Source organism: Phaethon aethereus (genome assembly GCF_964289735.1).
Source record: "Phaethon aethereus genome assembly, chromosome: 21".
Classification (NCBI taxonomy): Eukaryota; Metazoa; Chordata; class Aves; order Phaethontiformes; family Phaethontidae; genus Phaethon; species Phaethon aethereus.
This window is the reverse complement of record NC_138597.1, coordinates 3305172-3328291: the sequence shown is the minus strand read 5'-3', so window position 1 is coordinate 3328291 and position 23120 is coordinate 3305172. Positions and strand designations below refer to the sequence as shown.

At 37.5% G+C, this 23120-nt stretch overlaps 2 protein-coding genes across 2 annotated transcripts; both read left to right on the top strand.

The window, feature by feature from the left end:
* Positions 1–1568: 1568 nt before the first annotated feature.
* LOC309412503 (arylacetamide deacetylase-like 4) lies at positions 1569–10463 on the top strand. Its single transcript, XM_082009413.1, has 4 exons — positions 1569–1766; positions 6039–6255; positions 7789–7852; positions 9410–10463. Exons 1-4 carry the CDS (start codon positions 1596–1598, stop codon positions 10179–10181), a joined length of 1224 nt encoding a protein of 407 aa, XP_081865539.1. The 5' UTR covers positions 1569–1595; the 3' UTR covers positions 10182–10463.
* Positions 10464–15563: 5100 nt separating this feature from the next.
* Positions 15564–23120, top strand: LOC309412504 (arylacetamide deacetylase-like 4; the record flags this gene model as incomplete). The annotated part of the gene is made up of 4 exons (XM_082009414.1): positions 15564–15719; positions 20037–20253; positions 21040–21103; positions 22137–23120. 4 exons carry the CDS (start codon positions 15564–15566, stop codon positions 22912–22914), a joined length of 1215 nt encoding a protein of 404 aa, XP_081865540.1. The 3' UTR covers positions 22915–23120.

Here is a 23120-nt window from a genome sequence, read left to right as displayed (position 1 = left end):
ACTATGATCACAAGGTCTAGGCCTGCTGAGTTAAGCCGAGAGTTCCATGTTATAACTTACATGGATTTCACGGTTTTCTTACCCGTAACACCTACTTATCAATTTAAATTTTAAACTACATAATTCAATCAGTTGTACTTGCTGACTTCCACTGAAGTGAACGATTAGACCTAGTCTCTAAGAATCCAGTCTGGTCACTCTTATCATCCGGTACTTTATCTCTTATGACACATGTTGTTTTACTCTCATTCCACACAGCTAAATATTTGTTTACCCTATTGACTAATTCACATTAAAATTTCTTGCTGTTTCCTGTAAAGCATACTTTGCATAAATGGGATTTTTCTATGCAGATATATTTCATCTGCTTCTTTTAAGGATACAAGAAAAGCTGGAAAGGACTTACCTTTTTTTAGTCAAGATCCCACTTTCTGAGGGAATACCACTACAGGTTTGTTAGCCAAATGCAGAATCTTATGGCTCATATAAAGGAGCATTTCTCTTCTATGACCATGATTACAAACTTTTATAAGGGTTTTAAAATTAAATACGTGGGAGATTAGTAGGGGTAAAGAAATATTTCAGTGTTCAGGGGATAAGCATAGGTTGTACTGATTATATCAAGCTGAAGTAATGTTTGTTTGCTTTTTACTTTTACCCAAACAAGTTTTGTCCAGTCACATGGTGGACAGAAATACATGGAGTTGCACCTGGTCACTCATTCCTTCACTATCACCACCTCTGTTGGTACAAGCATTGGGCTGGCCATATGGTCTAATCACAGCCTAAATTACAAAAAAGGATAATGTCTTGGCAAAAAATAGCGAACAATGAAGTTGTAAAGACTCCTTTCTTTAGAATGAATCAGAATAGAGGGTTAGGGCCAAGGTTCTCCAAGTCAAGGGGAAGTTTCCCTCTGATATCACTGGACCATTGGTGAGCCCAGGGACCATTGCTGCACACTCAGGTAGGGAGCTTCCAAATAACTGATAGCTCCATATGAATCTCTAAAAGCAAAATTCCTTTAGATGTACTTCAGAATGTCAGTTCTAACTGTTCTGGCCAGCTGCCTGCCTCCGCAATATAGCAGGGAATAAAAAGACCAGCACCAAGCAAAAAGCCTTAGAATCATTCTTCAGACCTATTACAATTCCTGAACATGGAGACTGGAGTTCAGCATTGCCAGTCTTCCATGTGTTCTTAAGTAGAGGTAGTATCTTTCCTTACACTAACAAAATCTTCATTAAGTGTGATCTTCATTACACTTGCAAAAAATCACACATGGCTTTTCAGGCCCATAAAGCAGAATACAATTAAACCAGATAAAAAATAAAGTTCATTTGCAATGTTTGAATGTACAAAATAATGACATTTCCTGGATGTGAGTCTTCTACCTATTAACTTTGACCATGCTAAATAAAGTTGTAATAGCCGGATGTTTTCATGCTTCTAGCATCTGGCAGCTTTATCTGGAGGAGGAGGGTGGAGGAATTTTGGTATGCAAATTACTTCTCTGCGGAGTCAGTCTAGAGGATATAAATATTGACAGAACCACATCTAACAGTTCTCTAATAAATTATTCCCACCAAAGAAAAATGGAATCCTTTTATGCTCTGGCTTTAATAGCAGGAATTCTAGTTGCTTTTGTATTACTGGTGTTAATTGCTATGGATTATAATTCCTTCAAGGCAGAGATTCCTCCTGATGTTGACCATCCATCAAAGCTCCGCTTCTATCATTGCGTATACACTCTGATGGAAATTCTGGTGAGTTTATCATGCTCTGTGATATTGTGATTTTCAGGAAAGGAAAAACTTGAGTATTGAAGATATGCATCTAAATATTGCAACTATGTGTAATAGGAACCACACAGTAACAGAGATTTAAAGATAAAGGCCAAAGTTTGATTTGGTATTCTATTACTGTATATAAAAGCAGTCAGTATGAGGTGAGCTCTTTTAAATACTGTGATATGTGTTCTTATGCCACAAGTGTAATTTGATTGCCTTTTATAATGAAATGATTGGTCCTGTGCATAACAGGAGGGCTGTGGATATCATTTACATGCATAATAATAACCAAACCTTCTGTATCTCAATGCACTTTGCTATATTTAAGGTCATTTCATAAATTTTGAACTATCTGCTCTAATTTTCTTAGCTGTGATTCTGTTCTTATTTCCACAGTGACTGAATTACTGTGTCTTCATTGAATATCATAGAACCGTGTAGGTTGGAAGGCACCTCCAGAGGTCATCTAATCTAAACTCCTTGCCAAAGCAGGTTCAGCTAGACCTGTTATCACTTATTAAGTACGTGCAAGCCAGAGTCACTGTGCTGTGTGCTTTGCCATCAGAGAAAGAAACAGCTTTTGTCCAAAAAGCTTTCAAAGGTGGCAAGAGGAGTACATAAAAGCAGCCTAAGCCCTGTCATGTCTGGCACATAACACGTCAAAAGAAACACTGCAGGAAAATCACAGCGTGGTTTCATTTCATTGTATGGAGCTCATCTCACGTAAAGGTATTCCCTAATCCCCTAGCTATACATAATGAACATAGTAACTAAGGCCCACAACCTGAAAGGTGATTCTACACCGCACTACGTTGATTGCACTACAATCTGTTACAGACTTATGTCGGTTGCTTGAACTTACATAGCAGCATTCACCAAATGCAGGAATTGTCCCTGGTCCTCCAGTGGCCTAGGCCCCATGTACCTTTCCGCATTGTCTGGCATAAAAGAAGAGTCTCCTGTCCTATGTATCTCATGCTGCTTTTCATGTTAAGCTATTTATAAACTTAATATAATAATATGGCCATAATATAATAATATGATTGTATGTTACTAAGTTCTTTATGTTTCTATACTTGGTTGGATGAAAAGGTTCTTTCAGGTTATTCTTTTTACCCGCTTTTACAGCTTCTAAGTGACTGTTATGCAATAGTACATATTCTATCTTCATTGATAATATGTTCCAGAAATTTCAGCTTCCTTTTTCTGGATAGTTTTGAAGATGCACTTCACCATTTGCTATGCACTGAATCCATTCAATACCTAATTTTCTTTTGAAAACCTTTAAACATCTGCGGTACTTTTGGTGAATGTCTAGGTTTATGTTTATGCTCGCAGAAGTAGCCCTCATAGTGGGGACTTCAGGACTTTCTTATACAGTGCATGATGCTTTGTGCATTGCACATGCGCAGTGAACATATCCTGCTCATTCTGATGAATACTGCTCTTCTTGTGTCAGTGATGTGTCTGTTTGTACTGTATGTTGGAGTAAGGACCTCTTTTCTTTTGCAATACAGGACAGTCTTTTCCTCTGGTCTTCCACTTTACTTGCAATACGTCTTAGAAAAGCTGCATTAACGGTTAAAGGTGTACCTTCTACAGCATAGGTGTCATACATACAATGCTCCAGCTGCATCTATCCACATACACTGTCATAAAGAAATCAATGACAATCCCAAATGGAAGAGATGAGAGAAAGCCTCCTACCTCACACCCTAGCTTTTGTTTTAATCTATTCATACAGATCTGCATTTAGACTAACTCTGCATATTGCACTGTGATATAAAGCTTTGATGATAATTATTTTAGCTGGCACAGCATAACAAAGTGACTGACAGAAAGACTGTCTAAGGTAGTCTTAAAGTCCATGAAGCTCAAATGGAGTGTTTTTTGCTAGTTGGTATGTGATTTCATAATTATTTTTAAAGTAAAAATCTGGTCCCCATATAATTTTCCACATAAAAAGCCAGTTTGTGCCAGAATTTAGGTGTTTCAGCAAATAGTTTTTCAGAGACCCAATTTCACAAGAAAAGGTATGCTGACGCGCTGATCTGTGTCCTCTTTTTCTTACACATATACACATTTTGGAACCTGGCTTATATAATACGTTTCACCTACTAACACTGATCACATCTGTCTAGGAATAGTCATAGCTTTTATTTTTTGAATGTATTTTTATTGGTTCTGAAGTATTTCGTAATTATTGATCAAAAAGTTTTTCAACAGAATACATACCAAATTCCCCATTCTCCTTCATGACACTTGTTTTCCCTGAATTTGAAGATGCCTCTGTGACATCAGGAGCTCCTAAGATAAGGAAAGGAAAGAGGATATTTAGATAGAATGATCTGATACCTAGTTTATCATATATATTACTATCTGTCATCTGAAAGCTCTGTAAAAACTCAGGGACATTAGAAAGTGCAGATGAGATTAAATAAAAAAGGTATGGCAATTCTTCCAACTTCAACCATTCCAAAATCGTAACTCTGACAAAATGACTTAAGAGTCTTGAGAGTTTTTGAAAATTGCTGTTTGGGGAAGGTTATATTGACCTTGCGGTTTCTGCCACGGTTGCTCTTATATTTTCCCCTTTGCCATGATACCTAAAAATGTGTGTTTTCAAATGGAAGGCAAGAACTGTATCTATCCATTTGTCTCTAGGAACTGTGACTTAAAAGAGCCCAAGCACTGCTCGCAGTTGTGGCACAGAGCGTTAGGAAAAAATTCCAGATCACCTCTGGGTTCCCATCTTTGTTTCTAAATGATTTTGTCTCTCTTCCATGGCTCATGGTGGTTTCTTTTATTACTCCTCACCCAACTTATTTATTGCAGCCTGGTTTACATTATTAGGAAGAAAGAATCTGTCGTTTGAGAAAGGCCTTGGTGAGGAACTGGGTGTTGCAACAGACTTGAACTATGTGAGATTTGGCTTCATATGTACATAGTAGCTGGGATCATGCACCTAAGAAAGTTCTGCCTCTTTGTCTTACTCTGGCATTCTTTCACAGCAAAATTACTATTTAAGGCCAACAGTTGAATTGTCTCTGAGGCAGAGAGAGCAGGTCTAAATTAAAGTCCCGATACACAAGGCTGGAAAGAACAATTTACAAAAGCATATCTGGCCATTAGTTTACAAGGCATGGATACAGCAGTGTATACAGAGACTTCTGTTGCTCAGAAGAGAACAATACAATTTGCAAATTGCTTGTGATGATTATCATCACTCCAGAAGAATGAATTATAATAGTCCATAAGGGCAATTAAGTCACCATTTAATGGGAAGGGAAATAGCAGGAAATGCATCTGTTACAACACATGTGCAAAATAAAGGAAGATTCCAATGTGATCTTCAGGCTATCTGAATTATCAGCAGTTGGCTGGCCTTGGATAAGACAATATTTTGACACATTTAACAAACCTCTCTGTCTGCAGAATATTTGTTTTCCCTGACTAGATGTAAGAAACTGACTGCAGAGCCATTTCATAAATACCTGTGAGATCTTGATAAAGACAAGTTTCACTGATGGAGAAAAGAGTCAGAACCATTTTCATCAGTTTTTCATTTAGGCCAGCAGCCCTTCATTATTGATCATAGGCACTCATGATTTTCTTAAAGCTCATTCTCACTGACCCTGTGGCATGGAGATGACCCAAGACCAGTAAGTTATGAAATCTTGCTCACAAACTGGGATGAGTCTTTTTCTCCCAGTATACTAAATGCTGTCATGCTAGGGACATTTTCATCTCACCTAACCTTAAATACTTAAACTGAGGCATCTGAAGTACACAGCCTCCCTTTATAATCAATGGACATGAACAGACATCTCCAGAGCATGATTTAACACACCTGAAATTAGAACCATTCTCAAGAAATGCCTCTGATTATAAAAGGAGCCTCAGGCCTCATGACTCCTAACTTCCATACCTAAGCAAATGCCTGATGTTACTTGTGGTAAATCCAGATTGCAGAAATTAGAAGGTATTTGTATAATACATTTCATAGAACAAGTATTACAACATTCTTCCAGAAATAATGGTACCTCAAATCATGAAGATGTATGTTTTTACTTTCATAACTGAAATCACAAACTGCTAGAGTTATTTGTGGTAATCCTATAAAGTAGCAAATAACCAATACAATTATCCTAAACATAGTATAGAAAAAGGTAGCTTGTGGCCTTTATAGAGTGGGAAGACTTGAATTTCCTATACTAATTTCTCATTTTTCCTGTTGTATCTACCTAGGCAAAAAACTTAGAAAGTTTGGGTATTTTTGAGGAGCACATACTTATGAGGTTGATTACTGATGGACTGCCGGCATGTAGGGATTCAAAGCTCTTCATAAAGGATCTACATTTCAATGAGGTGCCAGTGAGGATTTACCTCCCAAGAGTACCATCTGCAAGCAAACGGAGAGGAGTCATCTTCTTCCATGGAGGCTGTGGGATGTTTGGAAGCATCAGTAAGGAACTGAAAGAGAAAACATGATTATTTAGGATTTTTAACTATATATTTTTTAAAACTATCCTGAACCTAAGAAGTGACTGAAGCTTAGCTTGAAAGATTGAGAGATAGAAAGCACTTGATGTTTATTTTTACTTTTTAAACTCTCCAGTCTACCCTTATTTAGTATCTAAATTATTTTTTATAGGATATAGAACTCTTTATGGCATATATATTCCTTATAGTAAGTGGTGCTGCTAAAGAAATGTTATTTTTTTGTCTGAAAACCTGACAGAAGTTATAAACACCTGCATTCCTCCCTTTCATCTCTAACAGCAGCATGTTTATTGGGACTTCTATAAACAGTGTTCATGGCAATTCAAGTGGCCTAGAGCATCTATTTTAAAATGTTTGTCCATGATGCATGTGCTTTAATTATATTGTCCTTTTTTTACAGTTTATATTTATTAGAGAAAGCAGATAATTGCAAACGTGTAATATAAAAAGTTCTAAAATATAATGTTTCTACAGGCAGTAGACATGCACTCATATTAAGTGGCGTTAGAATTCTGTCACTGAATGAACACATCATTGAGCATGTATCTGTAAACCAAATCTTCTAAATGCAGCAAATTAGGAATTAAGGTTGAAGGAAAACTCAATGTATCTTTAAATACATTAAAAGAGGCACATTTCTGCCGGCAACCTTACCATGGAATAATTACATAATTAGACAATTTACTATAACAGAATTTGGATGCCTTAGATTTCTGCCTGAATTGGCCACACAGAAATACACTGATTTCAGAGGGTGCATACCAGCTGCACCCTTCATTCTTCAGAGAACAGTCAAATCTCTGCTTCAAATACAAAATTCATTTAGACTTAGCTATAGTACTACAATCAGCATTTCCACAGCAAAATGATATGACATACCGAAGTCAGTCTCAGACTCAGTTACTTAAAACAATGTAATAAGCTTTTACAACGATCTCAAGCTATTTTATCCCTTACATCCACTCTAAGCAACTGTGCATAATAATCATAGAATGGTTTGAGTTGGAAGGGATTTTAAAAGACCATCTAGTCCAACCCCTTTGCCATGGGCAGGGACATCTTTCACTAGATGGCTCAAAGCCCCATCCAACCTGACTTTCAACACTTCCAATGATGGGGCATCCTGGCATCCTGTTCTGTTTGGGAAACTGTTCTATTGTCTCACCGCCCTCATCATAAAAAACGTCTTCCTTGTATCCGATCCCATTCTACCCCCTCTCAGTTTCAAACCACTGCCCCTTGACTAATAATAATAATCATAATAATAATTCCTTATTTTCCTTAGAGATTGACAATATCCTTAATGTATGAACTCCACAGTGTGTCTGATGATCAAAAGTCTGGATTAATTTTATCCTAGAGAAAATTTGGGTAGCTCAGTAAATAGGCAAGGGGCCCACATAACAATCATGGCAGTATGTCATAGAAAAAGAAGGGATGATACTGCTTCAATTATTCTAAGATATTAATTACATTAACAACATTTGTTCTTCAGGAAGTCATGAAAGGATATGCCGGTGCATAGCCAGAAAATCTGACTCAGTGGTTGTGTCTGTCGGGTAAGTGAACTCCACCCAACATTACTCCCAGAATTTTAGTTCCGCTGCTTTCCCCCTTACTTCCCCCACCCCCTGAACAATGCCCATTCTGTACTTACATTACTTTGAATATAAGAAAAGAATCTGAGCTCTAGTGTTGTCTACCCCTACGCTGTTGATATGTGTGAGCAAGCATGTGCCATGAAATGACAATGAGAAATACCTGATACAGGTTTATAAAATTACAAAAGTAATAGGTATGCCAGCTATTTTCAGAAGAACAAAGAGATTTGTTCATTTGACATCGTTATCACCACAATAATAATTGCCTTTGTTCGATAATAGAAATTATAAGCTTTTTCCCCCCAATTTCAGGTTTTAGTATTTAGAGGGCCTTGGGGATGATTTAAAAGAGTAAATAATAAGTCTAAAATTCAATACTTTTTTTTTTAAACCTGCAAGGATCACTGCTTCCTTTTGAAGATGTTTTGCTTAAGGAAAATAGCTGATGGTATGAAGAAACTTTAGCTTCCAACAAATTGATCCATGAAAAAATTCACTGCTAAAGAATTTTATTAAGTTGGGAGGAATTGGTTTTGAGAATGAATTGCATATTCAATATCTCATCTGGGTGAGTCACGATGCATTTAAAGTGACTCCGAAAAGATATCGATATCCTTTTATTCCCTGGTTATTAGGATGTTTACTTTATGAATCCATTGAATTAATTTCACAGAATAGTGAAAAAACAGAAAAGCAGCAGCAGTATGCTTCAGCAAACAGTGAAGGGCTAAGAGAGAATGCCTGCACTGTTACCTCTGCAGTATTTATCTTTTCCTTCTTAATCTTCTCCAGAAAGCCCTAAGACCACGAATACAGAGAATAAAGAACCATGGCTGTTAAAAATGTAGTCTCAAAGTAGTCTCATATGTTATTGGAATCAAATTACAATACTTTAACTTGACTGGCTATCTGACTGTTACGCCTGCCTTGGTTTTCATCATATGAAAGCAAGTTGTTAAGGAATAAACAAAGAGATTGTTACTTTAACATCACACCTCTGTAATTCACTTGTTCTAATTAATAAAATCAATGAAACATTGTCTGCAGGAAGCTATTTTGTCACCACAGTACTTACTATGTGGTGCTTTATAATATATTATTAAATTATTCTTTTTATATTAAAACATATAATAACCCACAATATTGAACTAATATATCATAATACAATAATCAGTGTAAAAAGCTCGGGAGCCAGAACTTGGTTGGCTCTTGTGGGTAAAGCAGGACTGACTCACAGCTATACATACCTGCAAGGTATGTCACAGTCCAAATGAGAGAATTGGAGACTTCCCTGCTGGCATGAACTGTGATTCCCAGGCAGGTGCACTCATTTCAGGAATTGAGTAAATGTGTGGCTTTGTGAAGCTTCTGGTTTGCTTCAGCATGCAAAACTTTAAATAAGTAATACTGGGTTTGGTGAGTTTTTGCAAATATATGGATGCACTTAAGATGACACATTCAAACAATTTACAAATATATCTATTTGTAGTAACTGCTGTCTTTTGAACATTTTAGGTATCATTTATCTCCTGAGCGTAAGTATCCATCCCAAAATTTGGACTGTCTCGCTGCTACTGTACACTTTATGAAGACTGCAGAAAACTACGGGGTGGATCCTGGTCGGATTATTGTTTGCGGGGATAGTGCAGGGGGCACTTTTACTGCCAGCGTTTGCCAAGAACTGGTAAATAGAAGAGATATCCCAAAAATATGTGCCCAGGTACTGATCTATCCACTTCTCCAAGCATTGAACTTTAATCTGCCATCTCACCAGAAAAATGCTTTCGTCGCCTTCTTGTCCCGAGAACGTACAGTCCGTTTTATTCTGAAGTACTTGAAAAAGGATTGCTCTATGAAGGAAGCTATTTTGGCAGGTTCTCATGTTCCTGAGAGTATGAATTTGAAGTATAGGAAATGGATAAATCCAGATCTTATCCCAGAGATATTTAAACTGGGCTATAAACCACCGTTACCCACTTCATTTTTACCTCAAGTCCATGAAGAAGCAAAAGAACTGCTTAACACAAGATTTTCCCCCCTGTTAGCAGAAGATGCTGTTGTTTGCTGCCTACCTGATACCTGTATAATTACCTGTGAGCATGATGTGCTCAGGGATGATGGATTGTTGTACAAGAAACGGTTAGAGGACAACAACGTAAAAGTCACCTGGTACCACATGAAGGAAGGTTTCCACTGTGCCCTGGCATTTTTTGGTTATGGTATTTTCTCATTTCCATCATCAAGTAAAATGGTGAACCACACCGTAAACTTTATAAAAGGCTATTAAACTATTTTCTTGAATATACTGGTATGCAGAGAGAGTGTATTTCAATTAACTATTTACTAGCTATTTGTACATTAGAATCTAGGCAAGAAATAATAAGATTAGCATGGTCTACTGAATTCTGATTTTCAATTGCTATTACTTGAGAAAATGATGTATTTTTCATTATCTTTTTTTTTTAACACCATTAATTAGTATGCTAGTTTTGCTGTTCTCTTCTTGTGTTGTAAGAATTTTTGTTCTCTTCTTAGGTCAAAGAATCAAAACTCACAAAAAAAAACCATTTTAAAGCATGCAATGTATGAGCAATCAGCAATGGGCATAGGCATATGCACATAATACACACAACATCAGCATGACAGCACAGACAAAATGCCCCCCCCCAACGCCTCTGGAGATTGAAGATATTTTCAGTACTTCTGACATGAGTAGTAATCATCAGGCTATGTGTATAGGCAACCAGGAGCTTTGGACTTGGTTGTAAAATCTGAAGGAGGAAATTGGGTGTACTTACAAATCTGATTTTAAAGTGAAATGGCTGACACAGAAGCGAGGTACAGAAATGTGAGCTGTACGACGTGGCTACCTGTAAGTATCTGAGACTGGCAACATTGATGAAGTAAGGGAGAACCGCACCAACATAACTGAATGTCCTCTAAACTACATTCTATAAAGTTCCTTTCTGAGAAGCATTTGGTAGTATTCAGGGAAGACAGAGACATAATGTTTATTGCCTTTTTGTAATCAGGTAAGTAATCAACTTGTTTGCTTGGAATTTGGGGAGAAAGTATGTAAACACCATGGAAGCTGCCAAAATAATTTCTGTGAATATCCAAAACATGGAAGAAAAAAAAAATAATCTCAGCTCAATTGTTACATTGCTTATTAGGATAGATCCACCTTTGCTAAACACAGATGCCAAGGTAATTGCCATTGCATGTCAAGATAGCTGGCCACGCAATACCTAGGAATTGTAAAATACTTCATCACTGTTATGCAACCACCTTGCACTTGTAATACCTATGCACACACAAGTGTGGAAAGAGGTTAGTACGTACCTTCATTCTCTGCCAGCCAAACTGTGAGTAGGAAGAAAATGGTGGGTTAAATTCTTCGTGTTGTCACTGTATTAATTAAATATGGTGAGAAGTTAGCAGTTACAAATCTCTGGAGCAACAAGTTGTTGCTTGTGAATTCCTGTTCTCCAGTCCCCCTCAGCAAAATGAAATGATGTTTCTTCATCCTCTGTTGACACAACAGATATTTGTTTCATTTTTCCTACTGCGGGGATCATCAATTTACTCTTCAAAGGAAGACATTCTTCCAATAAATAACATGATAAAGTTCCAAATGTTCCACTGTTGGAAGATTACAGAATTTGTCTTGGTTATGCAACGTGATATGAAATTGAGAATTTGGTTTGGTTTCTGATCTCAAGATGAAGGCTGGCTTACCAGCTTACATGTTGGTAGCTGAAACTAGACCAGCAGAGTCGGTATCTGCTGTGAAAGCTATGCAAAAAGCTGGATAATATTTGAGCAGTTAATCTATGTCTGTTCTGCCATGTACTGTACTTGAGCAAGCTGGCTTAAAGTTAGTTTGGATATGTCTTCATGAACTTGAGTCAAACGTGTGAGAGTCATTAGGCTTATCTTTATTTAGGATCATTTTTATTCATGTATCACTCTTCTTTGCATCTTCTATACCAGGCTTGTCCTTTGGATGATTCTTTGCAGATACAGGGATGGTTGGAAGTGCCAGAACTAAGGATGTCCATAGAACTCCATTTGTATGTTTTAAGTTATGAGATGATCACATACGGTCATCTATGATCATCACATATGATCACATACTATTTTACACACATCTCATCCAGTGCAGCGTGTATTATACTCCTTGTCAGTTCAGCAATCCAATACTTGTTTTCTTTTCATTATTCAATCTCTGGACTTAGGCCTCATTTATGGGCCAACGTCCAAACTCTACACTGATCTCCTCCTGAGATTTTTCCATGGTCCTTTATCTGTAGGTCTTAATTTACTATAATTATTAATAAATTTATCTTTAAAATATGTCAGCAGAATTATTAGCTCTCTTGAACACATGCATTTTAATCTGTATTGAGGGTTATAACCATAGTAGTGCAGATGGGCAGAGTAGTAGAGAACAGCAAGTGCTGAAACAACGTATTCCTTTTTTAGTAGTGACTCCCATATTTTCTAAAATTTAGAATTCACATGATCTAATTGTCTCCATGGAAACTCCTGTCCTCTCATTTATTTTAACTAATTACAGATATGTTGTGTCTTGCATTGCAAAGATAGAATGTTTGTTTATAGTTTCCAAAGTGTGGAATTCGTTTTCAAAATTATCACTCATTTAAAGATTTTTCTTTTTTCTAGGGAGAGACACAAAATAATTTTTACTAGCCTCTACACAGACACTTCCTGACAGCATGTTCATCTCACTGTCTGCATGTTCAATGAGCTACAGTCAAGTACTTAAAACACAATCAAGCTCAAGCTTGCAGTGCGCCTCCAGAATTATGCACACCAATGTATTGCTGCAAGGAATTACACATAACAGAGAAATAATCATAGATACAAGTGTGTGCACACAAGTTATCGTGTAAAATAAGCCATTAACAGATCTTGTCAGTGCTTTGCACACAAGCTTAACAGCTAATGGCAGTCAGAGTATGTCGCTGAGGACCTGACTATGCTAGCTCGGTTTCCAGGTTCAGATTTCAAGCACCAGATGGCTCTCACGCTCCACAGAACTCAAAGGAGCTTCTTGGGGGTCAAGCAGCACCTTCTCTCGGGAACGTTTCCCAGTAACCGAGTACAGGCATCCATTCACACTTGCTGTGTCCGAGTCTAAGCACGGCAGTATCTAGTTGCCACCTAATCAGCACCATGATTCAGAGACAGGCAGAGAGTTCTTGGGACCGCCTGATTGCAACTGGCTCAGCCTCTGTCTCCCCCAGCATCTGTAGCTACGCAACAGAGAAAAAGCTTAAGGATGCCAGCCCAGTATTGCCAAGTTTTCAGGCACTGACATTCATGTCTTCACTGGAAATTAGTAAGAAAGGGAGTTCCTGGTGGAGAAGAAAATGGAATCTTGGCCTCAGGAGCCATTTCCTCTGGTCTATCTCACAGGAGCAACAGACAAAGTTAAAAAATCAGAAGCTGGAGAGAGCATGCATTTGAACGATTACTTAGGGAGTGGTTCTCCATCCTGGGACTCAAGCAAGCTCATAAATTGCTGAGTGTACGCTTATAAAACATTAAGTATTACTCTGTACCTGTAATGCCCAAAACAAAAAACAGTTTATTACTTCAAGAACCAACTAGTTTGTTTCTTCCACAGCTGGTATCAGATTCCAGCACATACAGCATACAGCCTGTGTGTGGAGCCTCTAGGGTTGGTGAGGGTGCTGTGACGGCTGGACCTAGTTAACATGCCCAGAAAAGTCCAAGACCCACCAGCTGTTGGTAAAGCTACCATAAGGACTGGCACCAAAAAGATTTAGAAAACAGATGAACCATAGGTGGTAAGAACCTTAGTACAAAGGATCTGTCAGAAGACTTAGATCCTCAGAGGGGCCAAATCTGATAAGTATACTTAGACCACACCTAACTCAATGGGACACCACAGTTTAGCACAAAGCTGATTAATTACTTGCACTATTAAATGCTAAAGAAGGGAGCTGCAACCATGTTTTGTATAACAGCATTTCCTAATGATCTTGTCCGAGCTAGAAGAAAGCTGAATCCTATAGGCACCTCGGTCCTGACAGGTTTGAATTCCCCACTTCCATTTCCCAAGAGAATGTCCCAATTACCAGGCAATGAGCCTTTCGCCAACAACCCTTGTTGAGCTGGGTGACTGCATCAAGTGCCACAAGGAAGAATAAACAAAAATAACCTGATTTTATACTTAGAATGTAAACAATCTTCTGGCAAGGGAGGGAGAGGTGAGAGGGACACTGGGAAATCAAAGTCTGCAAGGGGTTGTTGGATAAAATGAAGAAACAGTTTAGGCAGAGGGAGCCAAACACAGAATCTGCTGCTTCTCAGACAGCGTTATCACCAGACTCTAAAATGAAGTTCCTTCCTGTTTATTCTAAACAATTGACAAACAGTTTCTAAAGTCAGAAATCAAGTCTGAGGTCTTCTTTCCTATGCAGGTCATGGACTGCGCATTCTAAAGCTCCTGGGTTCTGTGTGTTTAAGTTTCATTTTAATATACATCTCAAGGTCATCTTACCCCTTGCACTCTTTTTTTTTTTTTTTAAGGAAAAATTTTACACATGCATTTTACCCGTAGCGCTACTTTTCAGAGTGAGTTTGTTGCCTTCATGGTTGGAGCAGACTGGTAAAAAGACACTGTTCTCAAAGGTGACATCCTATGAGCTGAAAAAGCTTTGCTTTACAGATTTTTTGTTTCAGGTTAAATCTTATCACTAATGATTTGTGTACTGAAAAATATGTTAGTTCCAGCAGAAGGCACAGATCCTAAAACTCACTACAGAGTACACAGAAAAGAGCAGGCTGCTGCTGGCTAGTCATTGCTACTAGTGCTAAAACCACGAAGTCCAAGTCTAGTGTTCAGCAGCTGGAATCATATTTCTACCTGGAATGACACCTGTAAGTAATATATTCATGAGAAGACAGAGACTGCAGTACTGTAAGGCTCAACCAAACACAAAACAAACAAACAGTTGGTACAGGCTTTCAACTGCTGGAGAAAAGCTATCAAGGAGGATGAAGCAAGATGCAAAGCACTGACACTTCAGGCTGCAGCTGCTTCTGGTTGCATTAGACTCAAAGATGCAACATAGCAGTGTACAAAATCAGTCATCAAAGGTGATGAAATACGTTTGCGACACAGAAACCTTGATTTCACTAAAAGTCTGAAGAAGTAAGGTGTGGAGGGAGGCACAATAAATCAAGAAACTGAGCAGCTCTGAAGATGATTACTAAAAAATCCTGTTCCACAGGAACTCAGAAATAACACAGACTTGACTGTATTTGAGAAATAGGGAGAGACACATCAAGTTTTTGTCTTTTCATAACACTGACGCTACAAATGATGTATCAAGCACTGGCTCTACGGTGATGGGCACAGACTCAAAACATGTTAGCTGCAAATATGAAAACCTGCTTATGCAAGCCTCTCCCACGATTAATTGTTACTGCCTGTTTAATTGTATGGTTTGATTGCCAGATGTTTTCGTTTTCTTATTGGCATTTTCAAAAGCTGGATGATGGGATATGAAGAGAATTGGTAATCCTGCGCCTTTACCTTCAGAAATCCTTCGAAAGTCAGAAGGGGAGAGAAACCACAGCTGGTTCTTCTTTTGGCTCCTAACAGCACAGTGAGATGGAACTCCTCCTGGTGATTTTTCTTGCTGTTTTGACTGTCTTTGTGGCAATGGCATTCTATTATGAGCACCCCAAGGCAGAAATCCCTCATGGATTTAGTCAGCGCCAAAAGCTTTACGTTTTTCATTACCTCCTCAACTTTGGGTTTGGTCTGGTAAGTAAAACTTGATTAAAGCTGGAGTTTTTAATTTCATTTCTGATAGAGGGGTAATGAATTGGTGAGGGCTTTTTTAGAATCAATGTTTAAATATATTGCAAATATGCTATTGGATTTATTTGGTGATGTGAGCACCACTGCAGATACCTTCAGCACAGCTGAGTATAATAGACTCTACTGCTTGCTATGCAGCACCAAAGGTTACAACATGGAAAAAATAAAATTCTGCAGACTGAGTAATACTCATTTTTTTCTCATGGCTAAGTTTTAGCTTTTTAATCCTGTTGCCTCAGTGCAGAGCTGGAAGGCTTAAGAAGCTCACTGCACTGTGTAAGTGGAACTTCTGCTCTATAGAACATGGTGCTTATTTAGAGAATGAGCAACTAAATGATGTCCATGATCTCAGTTCTCTTCTATAACTGTATCACTGTACTTCTGAAAGACAGCTACCACTTTCATCATCTTTTGCCTTTCAATATGTCTATATGACTTCCTTCTTTGAGATATGTTAAAGCTGTCTTTCTGTGTCATTGTTTTTGGCACATTTTTGATCCTTTTTCATCCTTGTTTCTCTTCAAAACTAAAATATGACTTAACTTGTCTTTCTGTTTCATCAATTATCCTTTCATGAATTAATTGTTGCCTCTCTCATTTTAAAAACACTTAATACCTGAATGAAGATTCTTTTCTTTAGTTGTTTAAATTGTGAAAAATCCCTTTAATTTCTTTGGCTTGTGCATTACATTTCACCTCAATTCCATGTCCTAATATTATTTCTTCCTCCCCTTCCCTGCTACATTGCTTATTAAGTTCTGTCTGAAGTCAGCTAGTGAGCTCTTAAGAACGTGACTCATCGTGTCTCTTGAGAAGTGCCCCACCCAGGGCTGAACACTGCTGTGACAGTAAAGAAATACAATGAAATAGGATAGTAATAGAAGTCAAATTAAATTTTCTTGCATCTGCTATACTACACAATGTGTGGTTTTCCACATTTTCAGAACACTGTATGAATACACTTTATCCATCAGACAAAGCTTTATCTTTGTGTAATTCATATGTAAAAAGCTAAAGTGCGGAATTTAGAAACTTACTGTTGATTAATGCAGTTTTTAACTTCTCATAATTTTGTATGCTTTCTGCTGGCCAATGAGAGGCCAAGCAAAAGCACTGTACCACATCACCTCAAGGAGCAGAAAGTTAAGAATATTAATGTATGGTTATACAAAAGTTTAAATGCAAGTAAAGTCCAAGTCACGTAGAAACTGTTGGTATTGCTGTTAGGCCGATTACTTATGCCAAAGTAGACAAATCCTTTCAAGGGATGACAATTCATGATGTCAAAACTGCAGGGAAAATTAAAGTTTACTAGCACATCCAGTCTTCAGCTGGGACAAAAGATGCACGTGAAGTCACTGGAGACCAACCAGTTTGAAGTAATTGTGCTCAATCTGATAGATTTTATGAAGAAATGTCTGCATTCACCTATGAGGATATACTTAAATAAAAACAGCTACATCTTAACGTTAATAAAACTTCTTCACTGAAAAATCTGTTAACTCATCCTTTATTTTTTCATCTAATATTCTGTCTAGAAGAAGAAAAATTGACATAACAGCAGAGCTAAACACTAGCCAAGGGACTTAACGACTGATCCTATCTCAGAAACAGAGGGGCTGATTAAATTATGCTACCTACTGTGTTAATAGTTCTGTACGCTCCTCGTACCCTATTTAGCCTAGTAGTGACTTAGGTAGAAGGGCTGGCACAAAGTGCAATTCAGATGAGTTCTGGGCTGCACATCGTGGGCCTTTGTACCTGTGTAAAGAGGACGAACATCACGGATAGCACAGCTCTGTCACATCCCTCCCACAGACATTACTACACACATGTTGCTGCAGGCCCTAGTCCTTTGCCTGAACACATACCTGGACTCTCACTTCTAAGCTAAGTCAGCTCTTCCACAGCTTTTCTCCTAGTGCATGGAAATCTCCATGCCAGTTGTTGCCAGTGGGATCGTTTTTCAGTTATTTCACTCTGAATGCCAGTCGCTGTTGCACTTAGTGTGACTGCAGAGGCTGAGCTAAACAATGCTTCAACCAAGGCTGCAGTTCTCTAGTTCCATATTTTGACTGTCTCGTGCTACCCTTAAGTCTATTAATTTTCAAGCTGTCATGTCAGCTTTAGTGTTAGAAGATCCTTAATCAATGTATAACCAAACTGTCCAACTACTGGTTAACAAATTATACTACTAAGCGGTCGCTCTTATTTATAAATGTCAAAATGTAGGTCATGTTTGACTGACTTGGTTATTCACCTGCAAAAGAGCAAGCTTTATGAACATGAAGATCCTGAAAGTGGGATTTTTGGTAATAAGGAGATCAGTGATACATAGCCTAGCTATACTCTAAAGTGTACATGTGCACATAGCCCAGTCTTGCAGCTGTCATGCAAGTGATCACTTTTTTCCAGTAACTGTAAGCCAAGAACCGATACCTCACTTTGAGGGAACATATAAACTAAAAAAATGGACTTGAATCAGAAAACAAAGCAAAAATGCAAATTCTGCTGGTTCTTGTAGAACTTCTACTTACAGGAGATGTACAATTTAAAACAACACCACAAGGTTAAATTTTCATTTGCATACTAACATAAATAACTATGAAGATTATGTGTGATGATACTAATTATGGATGTCTGCCATAACTGTACGTTGTTGCAGGTAATCCATAGAAGATACTCACAGCTAACAGTGGAGGGACTAAGAGCAATATAAATAAATGCCAATCTTTATGAAAGTTGACCAGTGAAACTATTACAGGTTTAATAAAAAAGAGGTATCAGGCTGCCAACACTAAACACTGTAGTTGATAAGGCCTCCTATTTATTTTCAGTATTTCTTTCCAAGACAGAGATGGTCTCTATACTATATACAAAGAATATAGCTAACTACAGGTTTAACCTTTACTTTACAAAAGTATTAGTGTGAGGAAAGAAAATACCAGAGGGAATTGGAGGAGTAAAGAAACAAAATTATTTTTCCATGGACATCATACAGGAGTTCTGTAGAAGGAATCAGTATAAGACTAAGACTTGGCCACAAGAGGATCCTTCCTGCATATGGGATCAGCTCCTCAAATGGCTTAAAATGGGATATCTGCATCAAATTTAGCAGGACCACATTACTGAGCTACAGGAGGTCTGTGAAATGTGAGGTGAAAGCCACAAGACTTATTGTGGGTTTTTAAGATACACGTAGCATGTACCTTTGTATATGCAACTTTTTTTGAAATTCATATGCATGAATAATGGCAACACAACAAATTAAATTACTCATTAGAGAAGTGTACTGCTGAAGAAGAAAAGTACAAAATTTAATCCAATATAGTGGAAATGTAGTGATACTGCCTCATATTTTTCATCTTGAGCAAGAATAGACTAGAGCAGACAACTGAAACAGCTTAAAGCCATCCAAATGCAGTGAAGTAGACTAGCTCAGAGTGACATAAGAATCTTCAGCCTGAATGTTTAAGTAAGAATCACTGAGCTGTGAGAAAATGAAGCCAAGGTTCAAAGCTATTCTCGTCCAGGAGGCCAGCTGAGGTAGATGCTACAGAATTTTTTTTCTGTAAGTTAAAAAGTAGCGAGTTTGGGAAACTTAAGTATTAGCCACATTTCTGCATCCAAAGCTTAAGTCTAAAATGGTGTAACTACTCTCTCCTTATTTTGTTCAGGTACATGGCTACTGAAGCACCTGACAAATTGAAGTATTTGACACCTTCTTTTATCTACTATTAAAGTTTGATTTTTTTCCTACTGATAAAAAGTAAGCCAGGATTTCTCCACTGAGGAATGAAATAATTTGAAAAACACCATGCCCTCACCTAACATTTCTAATATAATCTAGAAATTACCACCAAAACTAAACCTATGTTCTGCTGATAGTACTGGTAACATTTCTGCCACACATGTAACATGGTATTAATGAGCCAAGTTACTGCGCTTGTGGTGAAAGCAACTCTCAGATCGCCTTTCCCACAGGCTCAAAGGCCTTGCTTTTGGAGAAGCACGGACACCAGGCAGCTAGAGAAGATAAATTCATCCATTCCTGTCAAATGTACTGCTCTCTGAATTTCAAATTTTGGTAGGTATTACATTACAGTGAAGATGTATCCACATCATCATCCTGACTGGCCACTTCATTGTAAGAACCATCAGGAGACAAAGTTCGAATTGACCAAGGAATTTTAAATTTTTCATGATCAATCTCCAGGTAAGATGAATATTTGCACTAATTTGTGGTTTCTTTATTAACAGGCAAAATTTTTGGAAAAAGTAGGTATCACCTCAGAGGTCTATTTTCTCAGGACTCTAATGGACGGAATACCACCATTAAAAGATAAACATCTTTTTATCAAGGACTTAAGGTTTGAAAAGGTTAAAGTAAGAATTTACCAGCCAAAAACATCAACCACTGGCCAAAGAAGAGGAATCCTTTATTTTCATGGAGGAGTTGGACAGTTTGGAAGCATTCGTAAGTGATATATATAATATGAGCTATAACTATAACGAAACGATGTAGTTTCTCATCTGACATGGTATTTCTTATAATAACATTATAAATAACAAAATTAATTTCAGGACACCAGAACAATTTTATTTACATGCAGTAGGCACCATGTTAAATCGTCTTTATACAGGTTGTGTACCTAGAACTTTCATTCTCTGATCATATATAGTATCTGTTTTCTTCCTTCTTCTCCCTCATGCTTATGAGAAAAGTTGAAAATCTCATTCGAATTTTATTTCTTATTTTAAAGAACCCAATTTCTGTTCACATGTGTGTGCAAGCTTGTGTGTATGTTTGTATGCTGCTGTGCATCTTTATAGTGGCAAAACAAGGGAAAAATACATTTTGGCATTTGAAATGGAAAGGCATAAGAGATTAGATGGTGGCTTATGCCAAGAAAAATTCTTGTGCTAGATTTAGCAGGGTTTTTTGTGTTATTTTTTTGTTTTGTTTTTAAATAACTTCTCACCTTCAATACCACTTCAGAAGTGGCAGCATTGGTGCTTTCTATCAACTAACTTTTCAAAGATGAGACCGAAACAATGCATTGACGTACATTCCAGGTTTCCTACTGGGAAGAAGACTCCCACAGACGTAGTGAAATTGTGAGCAATGTCCAGATTAAACCATGCCACAATAAGAATTACAGTGTAGCATTAATCACAGAACAGAGATAAGAATTTCAGAATATTTTCATTCAACATATTTCTAAAGCAAGTTACAATTCCATTGAAATATTTTGTTTTACAGGGGCCTATGAAAGAACATGCCGCTATTTAGCTAGAAAAAGCAATTCAGTGGTTGTGTCTGTTGGGTAAGTGGAGTCAATCCAGCCACAAAATATGATAGCTGTTTGTGCCTCCTTCTAGGTTTGTAAGTCTTTAATGCATAGTCACCACAAGCCAAGTTCCTTGTAAAGGGCATACAGTACTTACATTTAATGATCACATGCGTTTCACCAGCACTAGGAAGAACAGTTAGGAAGATTAGTCAACTAATCCCCTCTTGCTTACTTCCAAATAAAACCTATTATAATAATTTTGTAATTTGTAGCCACCACTAAGAGGTGAGGATGTTTTTGCTTCCTAAAGCCATAACCAAACCACCTTAAGTTGAAAGCCAACACTGCGTTTGAAGTGTAACTGTTTCTGTTAAAAGCACAGTTGCCCAGGCTACTAAACACTGATTTTAGTAGTAGTTCTGAAAAACTGGGGCGGGGGGGGTGTATCCACATTTAACTTGCAACCAACCTGAGCTGAACATTTAAAATATTTTTCTGATGAGCTGTGTTGCATTGTTAAAAGAACCAATTTTTAAAAGTTCAGGAAAAGAGTTGATGTCTTAGAAATTGATTACACTTGCACTAATAACTATTTACATTCCAAAATATTTGAAGAACCATTAATTCTTCTTGATTCTGTTTATAAAGGATTCAGCTTATAGAAAACCACTGAAAACCTTTCATATTTTCATTATAAATTTTCTATGCTTATATTGTCTAACAATTTGTTGGGAAATGTTCACTTCAATTTCTAACTAGAATTTCTGATAACTGATTCATACATACCTGCCTTGCCACCTAATTCTACAATAACTCAGCATGTGCCTTCAGTCACTTAAAAGATAGGTAAAGAAGTATTTTGCAAAGATACAATAGTGTACTGACTCCCCCAAACATTAACAATAGTAGCAAATAATACATCAAAAGCAACAATTACAATCAATTCTATTGCTATAATTATAATCTCAGAATATTGTCCTATCTTCAGAATGAAATACATGATTGAAAAGATAACAGGATCATTCACTAGGTATGACTATGATAAAATACTTTCACTCTTATTCAGATATCGCTTAGCTCCTAAGCATCCATATCCAACCCAGTTTGAGGATTGTCTCACTGCCACCATACACTTTATGAGGACTGCACAAGATTATGGAGTCGACCCTTCTCGCATTATCATCTGTGGAGATAGTAGTGGGGGTACACTCACTGCTGCTGTTGCTCAAGCACTGGTGAACAGAAGAGATCTCCCAAAGCTGAGAGCACAAATCCTAATATATCCTTTTCTCCAGTGTGTTGACTTTAATTTGCCTTCTTATCAGCAGAATAAGGGAGTGCCCATTTTGTTAAAGGAACGAACCGTTGCTCTTGGTTTGAAGTATCTTAATAAAGACTTGTCAGTCATGGAGGCAGTGTTAAAAGGTTGTCATGTTCCAGAAGATATGCAACTGAAGTATCAGGAATGGGTAAGTCCTGACTACATCCCTCATGAATTTAAGACAAGAGGCTACAAACCATGTACAACACATCCATTCTCCAAAGAAGTCTATACAGTGATCAAGCCTATGTTTGACCCTGTTTTTTCACCACTGCTAGCTGAAGACAGTGTTATTACTCGACTTCCTGAGACTTTCATTTTGACCTGTGAATTTGATGTGCTTAGAGATGATGGTCTGCTGTACAAGAAACGATTAGATGATCATGGTATAAAAGTGACCTGGTGCCATCTGCAAGAGGGATTCCATGGAACAGTATTCTTAGCTGTTTGTGGTCCAGTGATAGCATTCCAGTCTGGAAGTAAAGGCCTGGAAAAGATAGTAAATTTTCTAAGATTGATGTAAAATTCCATTTTTTGCTTTCCTTTCCTGATTCCCATCTCTTATTGCTTGCAAAGATTTTTAAAAAACATCCTCGGTTTTCCTTTTCTTAAATCATCTTCTTAAATTTCTGCATTGCACTTGTCGCCTTTTTACCCAATAAATTGATGTGGTGATGGCTTTTGCTTCGTTTTCTCTTATGAGAGGCAAAATCAGGTGAACTTACCTTT

Excerpts from the sequence above, each read along its gene's own strand:
- LOC309412503 (XM_082009413.1), top strand. The coding sequence starts at position 1,596 with ATGGAATCCTTTTATGCTCTGGCTTTAATAGCAGGAATTCTAGTTGCT. Across the intron at positions 1,767-6,038 it reads ACACTCTGATGGAAATTCTG|GCAAAAAACTTAGAAAGTTT; the intron begins GTGAGTTTATCA and ends GTATCTACCTAG. Across the intron at positions 7,853-9,409 it reads TCAGTGGTTGTGTCTGTCGG|GTATCATTTATCTCCTGAGC; the intron begins GTAAGTGAACTC and ends TGAACATTTTAG.